Source organism: Ovis canadensis, chromosome 16 (genome assembly GCF_042477335.2).
Source record: "Ovis canadensis isolate MfBH-ARS-UI-01 breed Bighorn chromosome 16, ARS-UI_OviCan_v2, whole genome shotgun sequence".
Classification (NCBI taxonomy): domain Eukaryota; kingdom Metazoa; phylum Chordata; class Mammalia; order Artiodactyla; family Bovidae; genus Ovis; species Ovis canadensis.
In genome coordinates, this window is record NC_091260.1 from 15,825,911 (window position 1) to 15,843,398 (window position 17,488).

General features: G+C 42.6%; 1 protein-coding gene across 5 annotated transcripts in view; it reads left to right on the plus strand.

Annotated features, from left to right (window-relative positions):
* The first annotated feature begins 2,706 nt into the window (after positions 1 to 2,706).
* RANBP17 (RAN binding protein 17) overlaps positions 2,707 to 17,488 on the plus strand; it is a 355,460-nt gene continuing 340,678 nt past the window's right edge. For 4 of the 5 annotated variants that reach the window (XM_069556017.1, XM_069556019.1, XM_069556020.1 and 1 more), the window contains exon 1: positions 2,707 to 2,878. In XM_069556017.1, the coding sequence (XP_069412118.1) occupies positions 2,861 to 2,878 (18 nt within the window). In that variant the 5' untranslated portion in view covers positions 2,707 to 2,860. Of the gene's footprint in view, positions 2,879 to 9,072; positions 9,393 to 17,488 lie in introns of all 5 variants that reach the window. The other variant, XM_069556018.1, reaches the window with a different exon arrangement.

The following is a 17,488-nucleotide window of genomic DNA, read 5'->3' on the forward strand; positions in this document are numbered from 1 at the left end:
TCCCTCAAATCATCAGTCAGTTCTTAAGATGTATACCTGTTGGGAGAGACTTTAAGAAGCTTAGCAGAACAGCAGCATCTAAAGAGTTGAAGACAGATTTTAGCAGTTGCACAGAACTGGGGAGACAGGAATTAGGAGTTCAAGCCCATAGGATGAAAGTGTCTTAGTAAATATCCCAGGATTTTAGCTATAAGATCAATTGAGTACCATGACCTAGGAATAAGGGTAAAACTGAAATAAATCTGAATTTAAAAGCCTAAAGCCAAGTCTCAATAGGATTGAAGTGATCCTCTGGTATTTTATCTGCCTGCCGCTGCTGCTGCTAAGTTGCTTCAGTCGTGTCCGACTCTGTGTGACCCCATAGATGGCAGCCCACCAGGCTCCCCCGTCCCTGGGATTCTCCAGGCAAGAACACTGGAGTAGGTTGCCATTTCCTTCTCCAATGCATGAAAGTGAAACGTCAAAGTAAAGTTGCTCAGTCGTGTCTGACTCTTTGCGACCCCATGGACTGCAGCCTCCCAGGCTCCAGCGTCCATGGGATTTTCCAGGCAAGAGTACTGGAGTGGGGTGCCATCTACCTACTACAATAAAAATAAAAAACCTTCTATGGAGAAAGTTCATATCGTCCAGAACTTCTACAGTTTTTCTTCCACACTAACATTCAATAAGAAATCATGAGACAAGCTTGAAAAAATAGGACCAAATTATAGAAGACAGAAGGACCCACATATTGACTCAGATACTGTAGATATCAGATAAGGGCTTTAAATAATATCATTAAAATGTTCAAGAAAATAAAGGAATGATATATTTCACCAGAACCTTTGAATCTATTCAAAGAATGGAAGGGGAAGTGTCTAATGAAAATTCTGGAACTGAAAATATTATAACTAAAATTAAGAATTCAATAGAGTGCTTGTATACCAGCTCAGACACAGCAGAATAGAGTTTCTATTGACTTGGGTGAAAGGTCAGTAAAAAATATGCAGATGAAACCATGACAATAAAAGAAGACAAAAATACAAAAAGGAGTGTAAGAGACATGGAAAACTCTATAGAAGGTTTGAAGTGAAAGTGAAGTCGCTCGGTTGTGTCCGACTCTTTGCGACCACATGGACTGTAGCCTATCAGGCTCTCCCATCTATGGGATTTTCCAGGCAAGAGTGCTGGAGTGGATTGCCATTTCCTTCTCCAGGGGATCTTCCTGACCCAGGGATCGAACCCAGGTCTCCTGCATTGCAGGCAGATGCTTTACTGTCTGAGCCACCAGGGAAGCTAAAAGGTTTAACATACATGTAATTGGAGTGCCAGAAAGAGAAGAATGGGACAGAAGCAGTTATTTGAAGACATGCTGACCAAGAATTTTAAGAAATTAGAAAAAATCAGATATCATATTTAAGAAGCTTTATGAGTCCCACGCAGGAACACACACACACACACACACACACAACACACCCCACACTCACAGTTACATCACACTCAAAATGCTGAAGACCAAAAAGAAAGAGGAAAAATTTTAAAGCAGCCAGGGGTGGGAGGAGACATATTACCTTCAAAGAAGCAAAAATCAGACTGACAGCTAATTTCTGAATAGAAATAATGGTAATCAATAATCAAGAGAAAGGCATTTTATAAGTACAGGAAAAAATTCTAATGTCAAAATAGAATTCTATACCTAGCAAAACTATCCTTTAAAAAACTGTATGTGAAATAAAGACATTTTCATGTTAATAAAAGCTGAGAGAATTTGCCACTAGTAAACCTGAACTATATAAGGGATTATAGGAATTTTTCACTCTAAAGTACAATGGCCCTAACTGGAAGTATCAAACTTCAAGAGGAAATGAAAAGCACTGGAAACGAGTGACTTTGACCTACTTTTCAAATAAATTTTCATTTAAGTGGAATTATTTAGTGTAAATAATTGGAGAAGGCAATGGCACCCACTCCAGTGCTCTTGCCTGGAAATCCCATGGACGGAGGAGCCTGGTGGGCTGCAGTCCATGGGGTCACTAAGAGTCGGCCACAACTGAGCGACTTCACTTTCACTTTTCACTTTCATGCATTGGAGAAGGAAATGGCAGCCCACTCCAGTGTTCTTGCCTGGAGAATCCCAGGGACAGGGGAGCCTGGTGGGCTGCCGTCTGTGGGGTCGCACAGAGTCGGACACGACTGAAGCGACTTAGCGGCAGCAGCATTTAGTGTAAAATGCAAGTTCATGTTAAACGAAATATAGACCACAAGTGAGTGAACTAGAATTTTACAACTTGACAACATATAGATACTGTCAGTTTAATTTTAACCAAAAGTTAAAAAACCCTGAAACCTGGGTTCTGGGAGTCAGGAACCAAGGACAGCAGTTGACCTGTAGGAGTCAATTAATAAGTGAGTGTTAGGAGACAAGAAAATGTCTTGTCTTTCTACAGCTTGTGGAAATGGGGGAGTCCGAAGCCGTAGGTAATAGATGCGCTCCAGGAGATACGGCTCAAAGAGAGTCTGTGGGAGATGTAGTCGGGACCCTCGGCCGGCAGTTGCGCTGGGGGGCGCTGCGTCCAGAGGCAGAGGTCTGACATCACCACCCACCTGAGGCAGCGGCCGTTGGAACGTGAGCGCGGTGGGGGAGGGGGCGTTTAGATTCCGGGCCCCCGGTCCCCGCCCCGTCGGGCCCGCCCGCCCGCGCTCGCCCCGCCCCGCCCCGCCGGCCCCGCCCCGTCCGGAGCTTCGAGCGCCGCACTCGCGAGGCTGAAGCGACGAGCGAGCGGCGCAGGGACCCCGCGGCCGGCTGGGGCTCCGGTGGCGCCCGCCTACGCTCCCCGCCCTCGGGCGCTCGGGGCGCTGACCGGCGCCGCCTCCCGGGAAGATGGCGCTGCACTTCCAGGTCAGTGCGCTCTGCGCCGTGGATCCCCGCCCCGCCGCCCCGGGAAGCCGGCGGGACGCTGGGGTCTGGAGACTGAGGGCCGAGTCCGGCGACGGAGGCCGCGGAGCCGCCGGCCGGTGCGTCGGAGCCCTAGTCCCGGTTCCTGGCCAGGGATCAGGCGCTGGTCTGGGCTGCCCACCCCAGGCCCGGGCCCGAGGAAGGGGCGGCCCGAGCTCGGGGATGGAGGCTGGAGGGGCAGGGGCTAGGCTGGAGGTCGCCCCTCGAGAGAAGTGCGGATGCTGAGGACCGGCCGCGCGGGAGCCCGCCCTCCCGGGTGCCCGCCCTCCCGGGTGCCGCCGCCCGGGCGCACCGAGGTTCGGCGGCGCCAGAGCAGGTGGGAGCCCGGCAGTACCGGGCCAGCTTTCCCGCCGCGTCTCCGGCCGCGGCTCCATCGTCAGCCTCCACACAGTTCGGAGGGAGCTCGAGAGGGGCCTGCGTCCGCCGCAGGAGCGGCTCTGCAGTTGGACTTGAATTGGCCAGAGCCGGCAGGGGCTCTGTTTGTGGGGAGTGGCGAAGGAGGGCTCTGCAGCAGCCTCATTGGAGGAGGAAACCGGGGCAGGACGCGCACTGGGAGCGCAGAAACGGTCAGGATGGGATGCGGGCTGGAGGAAGGCTCAAATATTCAGATCTTCTCGGGCGGTTTGGCGTATGTATCCAGTCATTTATTCAACAAACATTGTAGAGCCTCCTCGGCATCCACCCCGTCTCCCCCCCTGCCCCCGGGTCTCAAGCACTGTGTAGAGTTCTGGGATAAAGAATTACATCATCTTATTAGCATCCTTGCCCTCATGAAATTCACAGATAATTACAGTAAATGTGAAAAATGATTTGATAGAATTAATCACAGGATATCATGGGAATATTGAAAGGGGCAGTCAACTCTGTGTGTCGGGAAGCAGTGAGGCAGAGGTGCTGTGCTTGTCGGGCAAGCTTTTTTGAGCTTCCGTTCATCCACTTATTAATTGAATTCCTACTTTGCTAGGTACTTAAGATAAAACTCTCTCAAAACTTTATGATTTGTATAGTCAGGGAACTTGCAGTCTAGTGGATCTTGAAAGAACTGTAGGAGTTTCGCCGAGCAAAGAGAAAGGGAAGGATAGAGGCAAAAGGACAATGTGAGTCAAGTCAAAGAATTGTGGAAGAACATGGCACACTGGGATAGTTCAGTGGACTGGAGCTTAGGTTCATATGAAAGGGAAGGGAGGAGGGGAGGCTGTGGAGGCAGGAGATGACCTTGGAGAGATAGGCAATTTCATAACATGGTGATAAGTGTATCTAAGTGTCCCAACCCTTTGTAGACTTCTTTGGGCCCCCTGAGACTACAATGATTCATTACCTAATTATTGATTCTTCCAAAGGGTCCTTTCTTTTCACCATCCACTCTCCTATCAGGTAATTGACAGCTCAGGAGATAGTAAGCCTGACGCATTGTTTTGATTCCTCGCCATTGCTAAGGGTCTCCAGGTCAAAATAATGTTATTTATTAGCACTTTAGTAAAAATGCCCTTCGGGAAATCTTCACTGGCAGAATCTCACAGGGAGGGCTTTGGGATTGTAAATAGATAAACAGTTGTTCATAGTTCAGGTGTAAATCTTGAGGGCAATTAAAAACTACGGTGGAAGTTTGGAACAGTTTCAGAATTGGAAAGATATGCATAATAGTAAATCACCCAGTCTGGAAGATTTCTTCATACTTTGGGGAGTGGTGGGAAAATGAGCTCCTAATGCCAGAACTACCCAAATTGGTTTCTTTGGACTCTATCTCACAGCAGCTCTGGGCAGCTTAAAAGTGAAGTTGGACAAATGAAAGACCTGATGGTCTGAGGGGCCTGAAAAAAGCTCTGAACCTTTTCAGTTTGAATTGTTTTCAGTCTGTGGATCATATTGTTACCCAGTTAACTCAAGGAACATTTATTACTAATGATAACTGGTACCTAGCATTTGGAATTTTTCCACGCTTCTAGATTTTGAATCGTACTAGCTTGAGAGGTGTATGTATACAGTTGGCTTGTTGTATCTGTGAGTTTTGCATCAGTGGATTCAGCCAACTGTGGATTAAACATATTAAAGAAAAAATTCCAGAAAGTTTAAAAAAACTTGAATTTGCTACACCCTGGCAACTATTTACATATCATTTATATTGAATTTACAGCTATTTATATAGCATTTATATTGTATTAGGTATGGGCTCCCAGGTGGCGCAGTGGTAAAGAATCTGCCTGCCAACCCAGGAGCTGCAGGAGACACTGGGTTCAGTCCCTTGGTGGGGAAGGTACCATGGAGGAGGAAATGGCAACCTACTCTAGTAGTCGTTCTTGGAAAATCCCATGGATACTCTGTGGGAGAGGGAGAGGGTGGGATGATTTGGGAGAATGGCATTGAAACATGTGTACTACCATGTAAGAAATGAATCGCCAGTCTATGTTCGATACAGGATACAGGATGCTTGGGGCTGGTGCATGGGGATGATCCAGAGAGATGATACGGGGTAGGAGGTGGGAAGCGGGTTCAGGATTGGGAACTCATGACCCGTGGTGGATTCATGTCAGTGTATGGCAAAACCAATACAGTATTGTAAAGCAAAATAAAGTAAAAATAAAAATTCAAAATTCAAAAAAAAAAAAAAAAAGAAAATCCCATGGATAGAGGTGCCTGGCGGGCTATAGTCTGTAGGGTTGGAAAGAGTGGGACGTGACTGAGCAGCTGAGCACACACACATGTCTGTGTGTATTAGGTATTAAATGTCTGTCTGGTATTAAATGTATTATGAGATGATTTAAATTGACAGAGGTTATATGCAAATACTGTGCCATTTTATATAAGGAATGAGCATCTTTGGGGTTGGTTATCTGCAGGGTGGCCTGGAACCAGTCCCCCTACTGTATGTGCATGCGTACATTTTATTCCTGAAGACACTGAGTCTTAGAACAATTGTGACTTGCCCAAGGCTACAGAACTAGAGTAACACTAGTAATTAATAATTCCATATTCTTTCATGCCAATATCTTGCAGTCATCTACACAAACAGGTAGTTGGTAAAACATGCCATTTTGGCGCAAGTGGATTTGTGTAAGGTGAGATTAGGTTACTACTTCACAATCTTTTTCAAATTATGGCATACATAAAGAATGGTAATTGGGTGGTCCATTGACATAAACTACTCATAACTAAAAGCCTGGCTGCCTGAAGGGCAAGGGGATCAATATCTTAGACATTCCTATAATCTATTCAAGGCATGTGCATTCTGATTAGGAAGTTGTGAGTTAGGATACTCTGTCCCAAAGGAAGAAATGAATCTGGATTGTCTTAGAGGAGACAGTCCAGGTTAGTGGGCAAGGAAGAGAGGAAAGAGGTTTCTGGGATCAAGGAAGAGGTCGGCACTTTAGATTTCACAGAGGAATCTTGGAAAGAATTAAGAGGTAACATTAGGAAAACTTTAGGAGATGCAGTTAGTTGATCTTTTTAGCTTCCCAGAACCTGGGACTATAGTCATGCTTCTTAATACCCAGCCAGGATACTGTACCTGATTTGATCTAGATATGATTATTAACAGTTAGAATCATGAGGAGAAAGGGGTTTGGCAAAGATGGTCCTGGGGTTGTGGAGTTGAATGGGTGAAACTAGAGACAAAAGACCAGTGTGGTGTTTTATAGTTAACTGAAGAAACTATTTACAGTTTGTGTTGACCTGCTATTTGCCAGGAGCTAGATCAAGCTTTCTCTTGTCCTTTCTCTCTTAATCTTCACAATTGTTTTGAAAGGTGGTTTTGAAACCTGCAGTTTCAAAAGTGAGGTTTAGAAAGGCTAGATAATTTGCTTGAGGTCACTTTAATAATAGTGACTTTTTAAATAGTTGGACAAATTCCAGGCTTCCACAATGATTCCAGAAGAAACCCCTAAAGAAATCCAGGGCACTGTAGGCCACAGTTGTAAAATACTGCTCTGTTGGTCTACTGTCTGTGAATATTATGCAGAGGTGTTGAGTATGAGTCTTTATTTTAAAGGAATTGGTAGGACTTTATGATGAGTTGTTATACACTTGGCATTAGCTAAACTGCAATGTTTGAGGGCACAGTTTGCAAGACTACCCTCACTACTGACGCCACTCGCGTGTTTGGGAGTCAGTGCCATTCTCAGGTTTAACAGAAGGACTCACATCATTCACTGAAAGCTATCATACCCAAGTTTATTATTGGGAAAGTACACGTACTAAATTGATTGGAAGAGAGGTGCATAGGGCAGAATCTGGGAGCATTCTGAAGCAAAGCTGTTTGGTCCTCAGGGCATGTTACTCTCCCATCATATAGGTGTGGCAGTAAGCACCGAGTATTGCAGACCAGGGAAGCATGGCCTGAGCTTTGAGTTCTGGAATTTTTGTTGGGGCTTCTTTTTGTAGTTGTGATTGGTTGGGTGCCACATGATTGACCTGAGCGTTTAGGTCAAATGGGACCATGCTATCTAAAGTCCCCAGCCTGGGGCTGGTGGCTGAGTGGTAAAGAACCTGCCTGCCAGTGCAGGAGATGCAGGTTGGATCCCTGCTAAGTGATGGATCAGCTAAGCCAGTGTGCCACAGCTATTGAGCTGGTACACAAGAGCCCGGGAACTGCAACTACTAAGGCCATGTGCCACAACTGCTGAAGGCCAGGCGCTATACCTACTGAAGCTGCCTCCTCCTAGAGCCTGTGTTTGCAACAAGAGAAGCCGCTGCAGTGAGAAGCCTGCATGCTGCAACAAAGTAACCCCTGCTCTCTGCAGCTAGAGGAAGCCCACACATCAATGAAAACACAGCATAGCCAAAGATAAATAAAAAGGGAAAAAAAGTCCCCACCCTAAAACACTTTTGGTATTTTTGGTGTGGTAAGTCGCCAATTTAAGACTGTGGGGTGTGGCCTACTGCCCCCGCCCCCCAGTCTTAACAAAAACATTCCTATCCTAAACATAGATTACCTCCCAGAATCTGAGGGCAAAGGCAAGACTTTTCTCTGGGCAAGACCAAACTCTTAACTATATAGGAGGGACTAAGGAGAAGGAAAAGCAAAAGATAACATTAAAATTGTAAATCTAAATTCTGTTCTACACCTCTGAAACAAAGGGACTCTTAATGTGAAAATCTGTGGGAAATATGTTCAATTCAGTTTCTGACATGTTGGGGCTGTTTTCAACATCTTCCTGGATTTCCAAGAAGAAGAAATTTATAGGTAAATATAAAGATGGTGAACAGACAAGGTTGCAAGTATGGACTAGGATATCATCTGCAGGTTGATGATGACTAAGGTAAAAGGTCAGCCACTGTTTCCCCATCTATTTGCCATGAAGTATGGGACCAGATGCCATGATCTTAGTTTTCTGAATGTTGAGCTTTAAGCCAACTTTTTCACTTTCCTCTTTCACTGTCATCAAGAGGCTCTTTAGTTCTTCTTCACTTGCTGCCATAAGGGTGGTGTCATCTGCATATCTGAGGTTATTGGGATTTCTTCCAGCAATCTTGATTCCAGCTCAGCGTTTCTCATGATGTACTCTGCATATAAGTTAAATAAGCAGGGTGACAATATACAGCCTTGAGGTACTCCTTTTCCTATTTGGAACCAGTCTGTTATTCCATGTCCAGTTCTAACTGTTGCTTCCTGACTTGCATACAGATTTCTCAAGAGGCAGGTCAGGTGGTCTGGTATTCCCATCTCTTTCAGAATTTTCCACAGTTTGTTGTGATTGACACAGACAAAGGCTTTGGCACAGTCAGTAAAGCAGAAGTAGATGTTTTTCTGTTTTTACTTTTTCGATGATCCAGCAGATGTTGGCAATTTGATCTCTGGTTCCTCTGCCTTTTCTGAAACCAGCTTGAACATCTGGAAGTTCACGGTTCACGTATTGCTGAAGCCTGGCTTGGAGAATTTTGAGCATTACTTTACTAGCGTGTGAGATGAGTGCAATTGTGGGGTAGTTTGAGCATTCTTTGGCATTGCCTTTCTTTGGGATTGGAATGAAAATTGACCTTTTCCAGTCCTGTGGCCACTGCAGATGGTGGCTGCAGCCGTGAAATTAAAAGACGCTTACTCCTTGGAAGGAAAGTTATGACCAACCTAGACAGCATATTAAAAAGCAGAGACATTACTTTGCCAACAAAGGTTCATCTCATCAAGGCTATGGTTTTTCCAGTGGTCATGTATGGATATGAGAGTTGGACTATAAAGAAAGCTGAGTGCCGAAGAACTGATGCTTTTGAACTGTGGTATTGGAGAAGACTCTTGAGAGTCCCTTGGACTGCAAGGAGATCCAGCCAGTCCAGCCTAAAGGAGATCAGTCCTGAGTGTTCATTGGAAGGACTGCTGTTGAAGCTGAAACTCCAATACTTTGGCCACCTGATGCGAAGAGCAGACTCCTTTGAAAAGACCCTGATGCTGGGAAAGATTGAAGGCAGGAGGAGAAGGGGATGACAGAGGATGAGATGGTTGGATGGCATCACTGACTCAATAGACGTGAGTTTGGGTAAACTCCGGGAGTTGGTGATGGACAGGGAGGGCTGGAATCTTGTGGTCCATGGGGTTGTGAAGAGTTGGACACGACTAAACAACTAAACCGAACTGTAAAAGGTGGTAAGGTGGCAGGGTGTTGAGACAACATGTGGTTGGGGTCTATAGATTTGTATGTGACTCAGAATTGACCATTTGCTCTATTTGAGCTATGTGTGTGTATATACACACATGCAAACACACACACACACACACACATATGTATTTGATTGCTCAGCCTCAGAGTTCTTTTTTTTGGTCTGTAAAATGGATATGCTAAAATATGTAATTTACAGGAGTCTACTTTTCTACTTCTAGAAAGTAGAAGATGGAAATACTTCTGTAAACTATAAATCACTAAAACAAATATGATCCAATTCATTTAGAAGGAGAAGTTCTAAGAGGCCCAGAAATAAGCCTTTGGGTGCTCAGGAAAAGTTAATAAAGGGAGGGAAAAACAAAGAGTTTGTGGGAAATGAGTAATTGTGAGATAAAGGCACTTTATTAATGGCAGTTAAGAGGTTTAATTCCAGAAGGCAGGAAAGATACAGGGAAGTAATTGAAAAGAATTTAAATTTAATTGAGGTGGGATTTTTGTAGTTCATCAATTTATTGTTTTATTATGAGGGAACATTTTTCTCTAGAACAAAAGAAAAAACCCTTCATTTTTTTCAGCTCTCTTGAGGTTCTCTTGTTATTGTTTAGTGGCTAAGCTGTGTCCAGCTCTTTTGTGACTCCGTGGACTGTAACTCATAGGCTTCTCTGTCCATGGGATTTCCCAGGCAAGAGTACCGTTTCCTTCTCCTTCCTGAAGTTTAATTGACAAATAATAAACCACACATATTGGATGAATTTTGACATAGTGTATAACTGTGAAACCATCACTGAAATTAAGATAATGAACATATCTATCACCCCCCAAGTTTCCTTATGCCCCCTTGCTTAATCCCCCCTTGCTTAATCCTCCCTTGCTGCTTCCCTATCCTTCCCTATCTTCCCATTCTCTCCTCCATCCCCAGCCTGAAACCACTGATCTGCTTTCTTTTATTATAGAATCGTGTAATATATACTCTTTTTTTGGTCTTGCTTTTTTTACCTATTGATAGATACACGATGAGAGTTACTGTATAGAAAGAAGTATGTCAGGTACAAAGGGCAGAAATGAGTCCAGAATAACTTGGAAGATCCTTGTTTAGACTGTAGGCAGGATTATATTGTCTCCTAGGCTATGGAAATTGGGTACTGTCCTTGAATGTTTGATAGTAAATAAATCTATGGGAGTTAGGTGATGTCCAGTGCTACTTGTTATTTATTTATATGGGCTTCTAATGTTGATAAGAAGCCCAGAAGAAAATTTAATAACTCAAACCCAGTTTGTCAACACATTGAGAAGCGATCCATTTCTCTGAGGCATGCTTATGTTAACCCTATTCTCAGACATCACTGTAAAACTGAGATGCAGTTTATCAGTTCACCGTGAGAAGTCAAGTCTCTCTTTATAGACAGAATCCCTGTGAAATCAAATGCTATTCAGAAGATTGGTTAGTTGCTCAGCAATCATCACATTATGAGTTTAACTCTATGAAATGTTCACATAATGCTTTTCCAACAGGGTAAGGATTTTTGTGTATGTTCACTTTTCACTTTCCTGCATTGGAGAAGGAAATGGCAACCCACTCCAGTGTTCTTGCCTGGAGAATCCTAGGGACAGGGGAGCCTGGTGGGCTGCCGTCTATGGGGTCGCACAGAGTTGGACACGACTGAAGCAAGTTAGCAGCAGCAGCAACATCCCTTTCTCTAAAAATGATTTCATATGCCAGGCATTTATTTAATTGTTATCATTACAGAGAAAGAATAACTTGGTTTTTTTTTTCCCTTTGTTTCAGTCTTAGGAGAAAGTTCAAATCTTTACCTTTTTATCTTACAGTGCCCTTCAATGGTTAATAATTTGAAAGACATTTGGGGAAAAAAGGGTCATTGATAACATTGTTGATGTAAACAAGTCTGTGTTGGAGTTCTCTAAATCAATATAGCAAAAAGGACAAAATTCCAGAACTTTTCTATATTACTTAGATATCCTTGAATTGATTAATATTAATGTTTGTGCTTCCTGGGGCTGTTGTGACAAATTACCACAAACTGGGTGAGTTAAAAAAATGAAAATTCATTCTTTTATAGGTATGGAAGCCAGAAATCGAAAATTAATGTGTTGACAGGATTGGTCTCCTCTTGGAGCCCTTGAGGGAGAAACTGTGCCATACTTTGCCCCTAAGTTCTGATAGCTGCTTGCGGTTCTTGGTGGTCCTTGGTTTGTAGCTATATCATCCCAGTCGTTGCCACATCTTTCCTAAGGCCTATTTACTTGTGTCTCTGCACCTGAAATGTCCCTCTCTCTTTTATGAATGACTGGATTTAGAGCCTGCCCTAAATCCCTCGGTTTGATCTCATCCCTCCATCCTTAATTTAAGGATTTACAAAGACTTCATTTACAAATATTTCAAAAGTATTGGGGGTTAGGACTTGGATATATCTTTTAGGAGGATACAGTTCCATCCATTGGAATACTATTATTAGGTAATACTAGTAATAAACAATTAATCTTTATAGGGTGTAAAGTGTGCTAGAAGTTACGTGGCCCTAGCTCATTTAATCCTCCCAGCAAACCTATGAGGTATATGCTGTTATTAGTCTCAGTAATTGCTGGCTTTTGTTTTTCAGTAGTTAGATTTTGTCACTATTTCTGGCTTCATTTTTTTTTACACTCAGAGTCTACTTCAGAGTCTAGACCTATTGATATATAGTTGAATGTATGATAGCAGGATCAGTTTATAATTAAATTATTCTGGGTATTATCAGCTCAAAAATTCAGCCCTTTAAATTTATTAGATGAAGGAAAATACTTCTGAGGTTGATCATGAGTCACAAGAGGGAAAATGGTAGATCTTTTCATTTTATGTTTCTTACCCTTGGAGGAAACATGAGAATTCATATGTATTCATGAACCATACGTTTTCTATACATTTTAATGTTATAAACAGTATGTAGTAGCACTATTAGGGCTTGTTGGGACAATCCAGGTAGAGGAAATGTTTAAAATGTGGTTCATTTGAGGTCCTTTATCTTAATTATCCTTTGGAAACCTTTCTTTTGTGCTTTTATTTTCACTATAGCAAAAAATTATCTAGTCTGGGATGTTGCGCTCTAGCCTGGATAAAGAAGTGGAAAATTCTGTAAAGAAACAAGGAGCGAGAACTATAAAGAATAAAGGGAGTTAGAGGAGGTTCCATTTCAGTGTTTCTTACGTATTCCTATTTGTTGTTGTTTAGTCACTAAGTTGTGTCTGACTCCGTGACCCCACGGACTGCAGTGCGCCAGGCTTCTCTAGCCTTCACCATCTCTTGGAATTTGCTCAAACTCATGTTCACTGAGTTGGTGACGCTATTCCACTTTCTCATCCTCTGTAGCCCTCTTCTGTTCTTATTTGGCAAAGGGATATGCATCTGAGGGAATGCTTAGACTAGTGTAGCTGTAAGACTGCTACATAAAAATTCAAGCCAGAAAGGATAAAAAAATGGCATTACTTTTGACTATCCCATTACTTTCATATGCCTACCTGATATTTAAATCTGTGCCAAATTTTTTTGACCTTCAAAGAATAATTCTCTAAGTTCAAACTGAAGTAGTTTTAGTAAGATGCCTTTAGCAAAAATTCTCTAAAGCTGAGAGGAATACTGAACTCATTTAAAAAATTTTCTTTCAGATTTTATCCATATATCCTGTATCTTCTGATGAGATTATATTTATAAATGAATGAATGATTACAGAATGAATTGTTCTTTTTTATTTTTAAAATTTACTTGTTTATCCTCATCTATATTTTTATACAATTTTTAAATGTTAAAGTTATTACAAAATAACTTTGTTATTACAGTATATTGTTTTATAGTAGATCGTAGCCTGTCTTACACCCAGTAGTTTGTACCTCCCACTCCCCAAGCCCTGTAGTGCCTCTTTCTACCTTCCCTCCACAGGTAACCACAAGTTTGTTTTCTGTATCTGTGAATCTGTTTCTTTTTTGTTATATTAACTAGTTTGTTGTGTTTTTTAGATTCTGCATATATAAGTGATATCATTCACTATTTTTCTTCCTCTCCTCTGACTAATTTCACTTAGCATGATGCCCCCCAATTTGGTAAAAGAATCCTGTAATGCAGGAGACCCAGTTTGATTTCTGGGTCAGGAAGATCTGCTGGAGAGGGAATAGGCTACTGACTCCAGTGTTCTTGGGCTTCCCTTGTAGCTTAGCTGGTAAAGAATCTGCCTGCAATATGGGAGACTTGGGTTCGATACCTGGGTTAGAAAGATCCCATGGAGAAGGGAAAGGCTACCCACTCCAGTATTCTGGCCTGGGAATTCCAGGGACTGTATAGTCCATGGGGTCGCCAAGAGTCGAACACAACTGAGTGACTTTCAATGCCTCCCAAGTCCATCCATGTTGCTGTAAATGGCAAAATTTCATTATTTTTTATGGTTGAGATATTCTGTTGGTGTGGCAAACCACTTCAGTATTCTTGCCTTGAGAATCCCATGAACAGTATGAAAAGGCAAAAAGATATACCACTGAAAGATGGTCCCCAGGTCAGCAGGTGCCCAGTATGCTCCTGGAGAAGAGTGGAAAAATAATTCCAGAAAGAATGGAGAGATGGAGCCAAAGCAAAAGCAGCACCCAGTTGTGGATGTGACTGGTGACGGAAGTAAAGTCTGATGCTGTAAAGAGCAGTATTGCATAGGAACCTGGAATGTTAGGTCCATGAATCATGGTTAATTGGAAGTCAAACAGAAGATGATGGCGAGAGTAAACATCGACATTTTAGGAATGAGTGAACTAAAGTGGACTGGTATGGGCAAATTTATCTCAGATGATCTTTATATCTGCTACTGTGGGCAAGAGTCCCTTAGGAGAAATGGAGTAGCCCTCATAGTCAACAAAAGAGTCCAAAATGCAGTACTTGGATGCAGTCTCAAAAATGACAGAATGAGCTGTTTGTTTCCAAGGCAACCCATTCAGTATCACAGTAATCCAAGTCTGTACCCCAATCAGTAATGCTGAAGAAGCTGAAGTTGAATGGTTCTATGAAGACTTACAAGACCTAGAACTAACACACCCAAAAAGGTTGTCTTCTTAGTTATAGGGGACTGGAATGCAAAAGATACAGATACCTGGAATAACAGGCAAGTTTGGCTTTGGAATACAAAGTGAAGCAGGGCAAAGGCTAATAGAGTTTTGCCAAGAGAATGCACTGGTCATAGCAAACACCCTCTTCCACCAACACCAAGACTCTACACATGGACATCACCAGATGGTCAGTACCAAAATCAGACTGATTATATTCTTTGTAGCCAAAGATGGAGAAGCTCTATACAGTCAGCAAAAACAAGACCAGGAGCTGACTGTGGCTCAGATCATGAACTCCTTATTGCAAAATTCAGACTTGAATTGAAGAAAGTAGGGAAAACCACTAGACCATTCAGGTATGATCTAAATCAAATCCCATACGATTATACAGTGGAAGTGAAAAATTCCAGGGATTAGATCTGATAGAGTGCCTGAAGAACTATGGACAGAGGTTCGTGACATTGTACAGGAGGCAGTGATCAAGACCATCCCCAAGAAAAAGAAATGCAAAAAGGCAAACTGGTTGTCTGAGGAGGCCTTACAAATAGCTGAGAAAGAAAGAGAAGCTAAAGGCAAAGGAGAAAAGGAACGATATATCCATTTGAAAGCAGAGTTCCAGAGATTAGCAAGGAGAGATAAGAAAGCCTTCTTTGGTGATCAGTGCAAAGAAGTAGAGGAAAACAATAGAATGGGAAAGAGTAGAGGTCTCTTCAAGAAAATTAGAGATACCAAGGGAATATTTCATGGAAAGATATGTACAATAAAGGACCAAAACGGTATGGACCTAACAGAAGCAGAAGATAGTAAAGAGGTGGCAAGAATACATAGAAGAACTATATTAAAAAGATCTTTATGACCCAGATAATTACAATGGTGTGTTCACTCATCAGGAGCCAGACATTTTGGAATGTGAAGTCAAGTGGGCCTTAGGAAGCATCACTATGATCAAAACTAGTGTAGGTGATGGAATTCCAGCTGAGCTATTTCAAATCCTAAAAGATGATGCTGTGAAAATGCTGCCCTCAATTTGCCAGCAAATTTGGAAAACTCAGCAGTGGCCAGGACTGGAAAAGGTCAGTTTTCATTCCAATCTCAAAGAAAGGTAATGCCAAAGAATGCTCAAACTACCGCATCATTGCACTCATCTCACACGCTAGGAAAGTAATGCTCAAAATTCTCCAAGCCAGGCTCCAGCAGTACGTGAACCGTAAACTTCCAGATGTTCAAACTGGATTTAGAAAAGGCAGAGGAACCATAGATCAAATTGCCAATGTACTTTGGATCATCAAAAAAGTAAGAGTTCCAAAAAAACATCTGCTTTATTGACTGCGCCAACGCCTTTGACTCTGTGGATCACAACAAACTGGAAAATTCTTAAAGAGATGGGAACACCAGACCACCTGACCTGCCTCCTGAGAAATCTGTATGCAGGTCAAGAAGCAACAGAACTGGACATGGAACAACAGACTGGTTCCAAATCAGGAAAGGATACGTCAAGGCTGTACTGTCACCCTGCTTATTTAACTTCTATGCAGAGTGCATCATGCAGAATGCTGGGCTGGATGAAGCACAAGCTGGAATCAGTTTGCCAGGAGAAGTATCAGTAACCTCAGATATGCAGATGACACCACCCTTATGGCAGAAAGCGAAGAAGAACTAAAGAGCCTCTTGATGAAGGTGAAAAAGGAGAGTGAGAAATCTGACTTAAAACTCAGCATTCAGACAACTAAGATTATGGCTTCCAGTCTCATCACTTTATGGCAAATAGATGGGGAAACAGTGGAAACAGTGACAGTGTTTATTTTGGGGCTCCAAAATCACTGCAGATGGTAACTTCAGCTGTGAAATTAAAAGACACTTACTCCTTGGAAGGAAAGTTATGACCAACCTAGACAGCACATTGAAAAGCAGAGACATTACTTTGCCAACAAAGGTCCATCTAGTCAAAGCTATGGCTCTTCCAGTGGTCATGTATGGATGTAAGAGTTGGACTATAAAGAAAGCTGAGTGCTGAAGAATTGATGCTTTTGAACTGTGGTGTTGGAGAAGACTCTTGAGAGTTCCTTGAACTTCAAGGAAATCCAATCAGTCCATCCTAAAGGAAATCAATCCTGAATATTCATTGGAAGGACTGCTGTTGAAGCTGAAACTCCAATACTTTGGCCACCTCATGCAAAGAACTGACTCATTGGAAAAGACCCTGATGCTGGGAAAGGTTGAAGGCGGGAGGAGAAGGGGATGACAGAGGATGAGATGGTTGCGTGGCATTACCAACTCAATGGACATGAGTTTGAGCAAGCTCCAGGATTTGGTGATGGACAGGGAATCGTGAAGCGCTGCAGTCCATGGGGTCGCAAGGCGTCAGGCGTGAGTGAGTGACTGAGCTGATGGTGTGTTTGTGTGTGTACCGCATCTTCTTGATTCATTCATCTGCTCTTGAACACTTGGGTTTATTCCATATCTTGGCAGTTGTAAATCGTGCTGTGAACGTTGTGGTTCATGTAGCTTTTCAATTTAGTGTTTTTAGGTTTTTTGGATATATATCCTGGTTTTTGCTGGGTCGTATGGTTCTATTTTAGTTTTTTGAGGAACCTCCCTACTGTGACCAAAGTGGCTACACTACTTTACATTCCCACCAACAATGTATGAGGGCTCCCTTTTCTCCACGTTTTTGCCAGTATTTGTTATTTGTGTTCTTTCTAATGCTAAGCGCAATGAATTATTCCTTGTATCTATAACATAGAATCTGCAGTATGATCGCTGGCTATAAGTAACATGGGGTTAAGTCGTAGTTCCTGAGAATCATGCCAGAGTTCACCTGCAGCACAATGAGTCACTAGTTCAGAAGACCTACACCAGGGTTTATTTGTATCTTTTTATATAGATG